The sequence below is a fragment of the Ipomoea nil genome, unplaced genomic scaffold, assembly GCF_001879475.1.
Source record: "Ipomoea nil cultivar Tokyo-kokei standard unplaced genomic scaffold, Asagao_1.1 scaffold0164, whole genome shotgun sequence".
Lineage (NCBI taxonomy): Eukaryota > Viridiplantae > Streptophyta > Magnoliopsida > Solanales > Convolvulaceae > Ipomoea > Ipomoea nil.
In genome coordinates, this window is record NW_017616592.1 from 545,994 (window position 1) to 555,164 (window position 9,171).

Consider the following 9,171-nt stretch of genomic DNA (forward strand, 5'->3'; position numbering starts at 1 on the left):
AGGGCCGCTGCTTGGACATAACGCCCAAGAGTTCTCGAACTGACCGGGTGCCGCCCAATCCCCGGCAGTTCCAGCTCAAGACACTCATTGGTCTTGGCGAGCCTGGTCCACCAGACTCGCCGATATCATAATTCCTGCATTGTCTCCCATCAATACATCTCCCTCCTGCATAGTCGAGGGAATCTCTGTCTCCTCTCGGCGACGCTTGAGATCGCCCTGAAGACCGCCGTTGTCCTCCATAGCCAAAACAACATCTGGGGACGGCCCGGCAGCCGGCAAATTAGACACCAGTGCAGACTGCGAAGAAAGAAGCCATTTAGCGCCAACCGACTTCGCTTGGCGTCGATTACCTGCGCGCATCCATGGCCCGAAAGGAAACGCATCTGGCTCGATCCCCTCTTCATACACCCGCTTACAGAATTTGTCGGAGTGGCCAAGAACGCCACAGCAAAAGCAGAATGTGCTGAGCCTCTCATATTTGAAATTGATCCATTGCACAGTACCATCCTTCCGCAGGATCTTCATTCGTCTTTTTAGGGGCGAAGCGATGTCCAGTGACACCCTGATGCGCATATAGCTGCGCCATGAACCCCCAAAATTAAGCGGGTCAGCGGCAACAAACGAACCAACATAATTCCCGATGCGCTCCAAGAACTCCGCAGAGGCGTACATGGTGGGTAGCCCATGGACCTGAATCCAGAACGCCATGGTGGATAATCTGATCTCTATATATACTATCAAATATCATTACTAGGAGTTGTTATTTGTTTGTCTGTTTAGGACGAAAATGCAATCGAACTTCATGATGACAATGGAAATAAAAATGATGATTAGATGAACTCAAATGTCGAGGTTGCATGTGAATTTTCTGCTGAACATTTTCCCGTTATCTTATTAATATTTTATATAATATAAAAAATTTAATTAATACATTAATATAGCTCATAGTGAAGATAGATCTAACTTTTTTTTCTCATACAGCCACTACATTTTCTTGAACTCAAGCCACGTTCATAAAATTAGAGCTTAGTCGAGTTCGAACTTTGATTTCTTCGAGCTTGGATTGTTGACTTGATTTGATTACACCCCTATTTTGTAATGTTTTAAATGGTTCAAATACTTCACGACTTATTTATACTTATAATCCTATTTTTTCTCATTTACATTGGACATCAGTAAATTTATTTCCTTCTTTTTCCCTTCCCAAAAACTTGGGAAGTTGGGGTTACTCATCGAGAACTGTACCGGCGTATATACATTTCATTTCATTGGTCATTATAGAGTTTTTACCCATTTTGGTCCCTTGACTATAGCTCATTCTCAATTTTGCATTTTCACTTTTAATTGCACCCAATGTGGTCCCTTGACTTTAAAAAATTATCCCAATTTAGTTTTCCGTTACATTTTGCGTCAAACAACCGTTAAGTTGGGGGTATTTTAGTCAATTCCACCCAATTTGACTATTTTGTTCATCAACGTTGTGACCAGTTTAACTAGAGTTATGCTATTGCCGGACGTGAACCAGCCGAGCTCACCGCCAACCACCCACACCTCCTGCTGTCGTCGATCTGCTCTGTTCTACTGTACATCTTCGTCTGCTGCCTAGCGGGAGAGGGAGAGAAAACCGAGGGAAAAGGGAGATGGAGTTTATGGAGGAGATCGCCGAAAGAAAACGGATGCACTCCGTTGCCGCCGTTCTACACAGCCATCGCCATGGAGGCGACAACGTAGTTGATCGAGGAAGAAGATGAGTTCTGCACACCGCCATCACCAACAACATCATATTCTTTTGAATGAACCAAAATATCCCCCAACTTAACGCCTAATTGATGGAAAAGGTAACAGAGGACCAAATTGGGATAATCTTTTAAAATCAAGGGACCACATTGAGTGCAATTAAAAATCGGAATGCAAAATTGAGAATGAGCCATAGTCAAATGACCAAAATAGGTAAAAACTCGTCATGAGCCCACTTGGACGGTCAAGATTAACCAATTTTTAATTTTTTTAAAAAAGGAACAGCACAAAGAATTACAGAAGCTTTTTCCCTCTTGTTCTTGTTAACAAGCCTTTCCCTCTTGTTCTAGTTAACAAGCTGTCATTTTTGTTGTTTTTGTTCCCTCCTTCCTTCTGGTCGGTTTTATCTCTTTGTCTCTCTCTTTGCTGTTGTGCATTAATGGCCGGCCTTTATGATGAAAGGAAAGGTTGGTGAGCATTTATGATCAAACCAGTGTATAAGATGGTTGGCCAACAGAATGCTTTCCCACCCTATACTGCTTCCTTGTGTACTAGTACAACAAAACATTGTTCACCATCCATTACCACAAAACATTTCCCACCACCCACCATGGCATCCAGTAGCAAAGGCAAAAGAACCTTGGAAGAGCAGTATGCCAATCTAAACATCCCCAACGACGATGAGGAGGAAGTTGATCTCCCATACGGCGTCGCTAATGCGGAAGAGGTTGAGTCTTTCATGGTGGTAGGCACTCTTATCACGGAAAAGGCTGTGAAGTTCAACTTCTTGAAAGAAACTCTTGCAGCAGTTTGGAGACCTATGAAGGGGCTGGTAGCAGAAGAGATATCTACGAATCTCTTTGTTTTCTACTTCTTCCTCGAGAAGGACAGGCGCAGAGTGTTGGAAAATGGTCCATGGTCGTTCGAGCAAAGTTTCCTAGTTCTTCAGAAGTTGGAAAAAGCAGAATCTCCATACAACGTAGACCTGACCAAGGCTGAATTCTGGGTTCAGATTCACAAACTTCCCCAGAAACTCTCCACCATGCAGATGATTGAAGCTTTAGGGGCTACTTTTGGCCAGTTTATTAAAGCGGACCTTACAAACTTTGATGGAACTCTGAAGGCTTTCGTGAGAATACGAGTCCACATTGATATCACCAAACCATTGAGAAGAAAAGTTAAGATCAAGCCACCCGGAGGAGCAGCCATGACTCTTGATTGTAAGTATGAACGGCTTCCGACGTTCTGCTTTGTATGTGGAAGGTTAGGACATGCCGAAAGCTTTTGCCCTGTTGATAGTAATGAACCCACGATGGCCTATGGACCGGAGTTGAGAGCGGCCGGCCGTAGAAATCAACACAGCGGAAACAAATGGGTGCTTGACCAGTTCCCTTCCAAGTCTTCACAGGTGGCCGGAGATGATACGGATGATCGGAATCCGGAGACGGTGATGGAGCACAGTCCGAGGTACGAGGTTCAGAAGGGACAAAAAACCTCTGATCCCACCGTTTGCCCAGCGGATAATAACCACACTGGGAAAGGGCAGAACAACGCTGGCTTATACGGCTTTAACAAGAGCAATTATGGCTATACGGGGGAGGCAGTGGGGCTTCAGGCCTCTTTTCTGGATAAAGGACCACATCAGATAAAGTTTGCAGAGAATCGTGGGCATTTAATATATCCGGATTTGCCCATACGTACCATGCAACCGCTCTATCCCACCACGCTTCAAGCTTTTAACCCTCAAGCTATCAACGAGCAGGGGGTATCTTCATTAAATGGGGAAAAGAGGGAGTTGGTCAACCAATTAATTCTCACAGACCCAGGAGTTGCACAACATCAGTCTCACACTCTTTATGGGTCGTCTTTGGTGGATCAAAGGAAGAGAAAGTTGGGCCGAACACAAGCTGAACCTAGTAATGATTTTCACATGGCTTTGGATTTATCTATTCAGCCCATTGAGTCAAAAAACTTACCAGAGGCGGGACCTGGATCTCAGGCCCGCCTACATCAATGAGTTTCTTATCTTGGAACTGTCGGGGTGTGGGCAACCAAACGACAGTTCAAGTGTTAGTGGACCTGGTCCACCAGAGAAAGCCCGTGGTTATTTTTCTTATGGAAACTTTGGTCAATGATAATAAATTGCAAGATATCAGAAGGAAGTTGGGTTGGCAGGGATGTTTCACAGTGGATCCCGTGGACCGTGGAGGGGGGCTGGCCCTCTTATGGAAAGATAATCTTCAAGTCACAATCTCTTCTTATTCCCAAAACCATATCGACTCCCACATTATTTCGGATGGTAGCGATTTACCCTGGCGCTTCACCGGATTTTATGGCATGCCGGAAAGGTCGCGGCGAGCTGAATCTTGGAGACTTATTAATGAGTTGGCAATGCGCAGTGAGTTACCATGGCTTCTTATGGGCGACTTCAATGATCTACTTAGCCGTGAGGAAAAGCGAGGTACGAACTCTCATCCTGACTATTTGATTAGAGGTTTTAAACGAGCCGTTGAGAGCAGTGGCTTGAGTAATTTTCCCTTCCATGGCCATCAATACACTTGGGAGAAATGGAGAGGGACGTCCAATTGGGTCGAAGAGAAGCTTGACAGAATTTTAGTCACTGCTGCGTGGTTGGAAAGATTTGAGATAGCTAGGGCTTGGTCAGTTATAGCCCCTTCTAGTGATCATCTCCCCTTGGTTATCATACCGATTCCCACTGCCAGAGTCCAGAGAATTAAGAGATTCAAATTCGAAAATATTTGGATCAAAGAGGATAAGTGCCGAGAGCTTGTCTGGACCGCTTGGGACTATTCTCGGGGAGACAATATCACAAAGCGGTTAGAAAGATGCAGTTCCATGCTTTGGGAATGGGGTAAAGGCCTAACAAGGGATTTCACTAAAAATATTGATATGTGGCGAAGAAGAATGGAGGCTTTGAAGAATAAATCAGACCATGATAGCATTGCAGCCTTTGGGAATGCTCAAAGACAATACCTCAGTATCCTGAACCAACAGAGTGAGTACTGGAGACAGCGGGCAAAGGTCTCTTGGTACAAGCAGGGGGATGCCAACACGAAGTTTTTCCATAATGTTGTAAAGGGGAGAAGGCAAGTTAATAGAGTGGATAATTTAAAGGATAGCAATGGAGTCTGGAGATCTAAGGGGCCTGAGATGAATGAATTAATCTGTGATTATTTCCAGCATTTATTTGAGAGTCAACCAGGGGATATGGATCCCATTCTGGACTGTATAAGTACCAAGGTTACCCGTCCTCAGAATGTCATGTTGACTCGCAGGGTATCTTTTCAGGAGGTCAAGAATGCGGTTTTCAGTATGCAACAGGACAAATCCCCGGGGCCAGACGGATTAAATCTAGGATTCTTCCAAGCATATTGGGACATTCTTGGTTCTGATCTTGTCCTCTTCTGTAATTCTATTATCATGGCTGGGCAGCTTCCGGGAGGCATTAATTATACTCACCTTGTTTTGATACCAAAGAAGAAGGATCCAACTGATTTGGGTGACCTTAGACCAATCGCGCTGTGCAATGTGCTTTACAAAATTGTCTCTAAGGTCATCGCAAACAGGCTCAAACCTCTCCTCGATGACTTAATATTTGAAAACCAATGTGCTTTTGTTCCCCGAAGGTTGATTACAGACAATATTATGTTGGCTTTTGAAGCTCAACACTTTTTGAAGAGGAAATCACAAGGAAAGGAGGGTTTCGCGGCCATTAAGCTGGATATTAGCAAGGCTTACGACAGAGTAGAGTGGAATCTTGTGCGGGCTCTTTTGCATAAGATGGGTTTCGAAGCTCACTGGATCAATCTTATATATCATTGTATTTCGACGGTCTCTTACTCTGTTTTACAGGAAAATGAAGAAGTTGGTCCTATCTATCCTTCGAGAGGCTTAAGGCAAGGTGATCCTCTATCGCCCTACCTCTTCATATTGCTCGCTGAAGGACTAAGTGCCATGTTAAGCAAATTGGAAGCAAGGGGTGCTCTTCATGGAATTGCTATTGCTAGGGGGGCTCCGCAGATCTCACACTTGTTCTTCGCAGACGATAGTCTCATATTCATCAAGGCTAATCAACTCGAGAGCGCAACCCTCAAAGATACTCTAGAGGTTTATGGTAGAGCTTCTGGTCAGATCATAAATTATAATAAATCGGCAGTTTCTTTCAGTTCTAATGTGAACAGGGCAACACGAGAGCAACTTATGGGTATCCTCAACATCAATACAGAGGGAGCTGAAGGAAACTATTTGGGTTTACCGGCTATTATTGGCAGAAATAAGAGAAGAATTTTGGGATTTATCAAGGATCGGATAATGGACAGAATGAACAGCTGGACGAACAGGTTTCTCTCGAGGGCCGGGAGGGAGGTTCTGCTAAAAAACATAATCCAAGCTATCCCCCTTCATGCGATGAGCTTATTTCTGCTGCCCAAGACTTTGATCACCCAGCTTGAAAGAGCCATGAATTCGTTTTGGTGGAGAGGAAAGTGTGCAAGCAGAGGTGGGATTAACTGGAAGGAATGGAACTCTATGGCTAAACCAAAATCTTTTGGAGGGCTTAATTTTAGGAACTTGAGAAATTTCAACCTGGCAATGATCTCAAAGCAAACCTGGAGGATCTTACAAAATCCGGACTCCCTAGTTGCAAAGGTCTACAAAGCGAAATATTTTCCTGATTGCTCTATCCTGTCTGCGAGCAAAGGTGGTAATCCCTCTTTCATTTGGAGTAGCATGTTCGAGACACTTGGGATGATCAGAAGACATTGTAGATGGAGAATCGGAGATGGCAACTCAGTCAGAATTTGGGGGGACGATTGGCTACCTAATAGCGACAATGCGAAGATTATCACCCCTCCATTCCCCCTTCTTCATGATGCGCCGGTTTCATCACTCATTAAGGAAGATCAATCTGCTTGGGACGAAGGGGTTATTCGGGACATTTTTGTGGAAAGGGATGTGAATCTAATCCTAAGCATACCTCTACCCGCACTGAAGAGAAACGACAAGTTAATCTGGAATGATAACCGGAATGGATCATTCACCGTCAAAGCTTGTTACAGAGATATCTCCACTCAGTTTGATGAGTCCCAACGTCTGACTTGGACAGCGATGTGGAAACTCAACATACCTCGTAAGATCAAGGCTTTTGTATGGCAAGCCTGTTCGGGGTGTCTCCCTACTGCTGACTGCTTGAGGAAAAAACAGGTTCAATGTCTGGTTCAATGTCAACTGTGTCAATCCAGAGATGAATCCACTCTTCACCTGCTCACGGAGTGTGCTTTTGCTAGAAACGTGTGGAATTTGAGTGGTCTGCATCTGTCTTGGAACGGCTTCAACACTTTCGCGCAATGGGTAGATTTCCACTTGCAGATCTTGGACAAAGATAAGTGCTGTTTGTTGCTGATGGTCTGTTGGAAAATCTGGTTAGCCCGGAATGATAGAGTTTGGAATGGAAGGATGCCAAATCCAGGGAGCTTGGTTGAAGGCACAAAAATCTATTTGGCTGACTGGAGAAACATTGTGGGGGGTGCCGAAACCAACTCTGCCGGTGTTAGAAGGCAGGAGCAGAAGTGGGAGAAGCCGAAACCAGGCCATCTTAAGTTAAACACGGACGCAGCGGTAGATCAGTCTAGAAATCTCATGGGATTTGGTTGGGTTCTTAGAAACGAGCATGGTCAGTTTATTGCAGCTGCCAGCATACCAGGGAAAGGAGTTTTCACACCTAAAGAGGCAGAAGCCATTGCATTACGAGAAGCCCTTTCATGGATCAAGAGTCATGGACTTAGGAACATCCAAGTGGAATCTGATGCATTACAGATTGTCCAAAGCCTAAACCGTACCATTGATGACTCTTCTTATGATCTTGTCCTCCTTGATGTTAAAGATATTCTACTCTCACTCACTCAAGTAGATATCTCTCATGTTTACCGCACTGCGAATAGGGTTGCCCATAGCCTAGCTAGGGAAGCTTGTTCTATGTCTGTGTGTCAGGAGTGGGTTACGGCCCCTCCATCTTTTATTGTCAATGATCTGTACTTTGTTTTGAATTAATGAAGTTATGTTTTCCTCAAAAAAAGGTAAAAACTCGTCATTATGATACTACGATAAACGGAAATTCTTGGAGGCCACGCACGATTCCTCAGCTCTATAAACTTTAATTTATAGATAATCGATCCTCCATTAACACCACAGTACAGCAGTGAGCAGTACAGACAATGGCAAATACAGCGGCGCCGTGGGTGGATCTTCCGCGGGAGTTAACGGCAAACATTCTTCAAAGGCTGAGGGTGGACGATGTTTTCCGGAGCGCGCAGGTGTGTACTGCTTGGTGGAGGCTATGGCAAGACCCCTCCATGTGGCGCTATGTGGACTTGTGGAGTATACGCTATAAAGGCTATATATCAGGTATTGGTAAAGCACGGGACTGGGATAAAATTTGCAGAGAAGTAGTGAATCGCAGTGAGGGGCAACTTATTTCTATCAAACTATGGGACTTTCCTACTGATGATCTGCTCTTCTACATTGCTCAGAGGTATATATGCGTTTTATATTTTCCAGTTTAATGCTGTACGTGCTTCTTTTTTGTTGTTTGATCATATGGGAGCATTTTCTTTGGTGAGAATAGCATGAGTGCACACAATCTGTTTGATCATATGCGTGTATGAATGTTGGATGATCTCTATAATTTGTGTGCCCTCCAATTATATGTTTATTGTTTTCTTTTAATCCCTTGCTGTACGCGTTCCTTAATCTTAGTAAGTAAGTATGTACTCTAATTTTGTTGTTATACAGAGCAAAACAGCTGAGACATCTTGGTATTTGGTCCAGCATTATTTCTGATGAAGGTTTTAGTAAAGCTGTTAATGAGTTTCCACTGTTGGAGGAGTTACAACTTGAATACACTTTAATTTCTAAACAAGGAATTAAAGCTGCTGGACAGTCTTGCCATTTCCTCAACTCATTTTCCTTGATCAAGAAAAGTTGGATTCTAAACGAATCATGTGATGATGAGGAGGCTTTTGCCATTGCAGAAAATATGCATGGATTGAAACACCTTACACTTTATGGAAATCGAATGACAGATAAAGGCGTGGAGGCTATCCTTGATGGTTGTCCTCGCCTTCAATCTCTCAACTTAGACCACTGTCATAATGTTAGGCTTGAAGGGGAGTTGGGGAAGAGATGCTATCAACAGATTAAGGACCTGAGCTACAATAAAGATGATGGTGCTTATTTGCTCGATCTTCTTGAGGTCTATAGATGAAATAATTGTCATTGATTTCTTTGCCAAGATTAGTAATTCATTACCTAAGCTTAAGGACCTGAGCTACAATAAAGATGATGGTGCTTATTTGCTCGATCTTCTTGAGGACTATATGCCGCTATGCCAGATGAAATAATTCTCCTTGATTTCTT

General features: G+C 43.8%; 1 protein-coding gene across 1 annotated transcript in view; it reads left to right on the forward strand.

Moving 5' to 3' along the window:
- Positions 1-9,171, forward strand: part of LOC109174858 (putative F-box/LRR-repeat protein 23) — a 109,714-nt gene extending 100,543 nt beyond the window's left edge. The window contains exons 1-3 of the mRNA XM_019324105.1: positions 7,947-8,287; positions 8,548-9,007; positions 9,126-9,171. Of these exons, the coding sequence (XP_019179650.1) occupies positions 7,971-8,287; positions 8,548-9,007; positions 9,126-9,155 (807 nt within the window). The 5' untranslated portion in view covers positions 7,947-7,970 and the 3' untranslated portion in view covers positions 9,156-9,171. Of the gene's footprint in view, positions 8,288-8,547; positions 9,008-9,125 lie in introns of the transcript that reaches the window.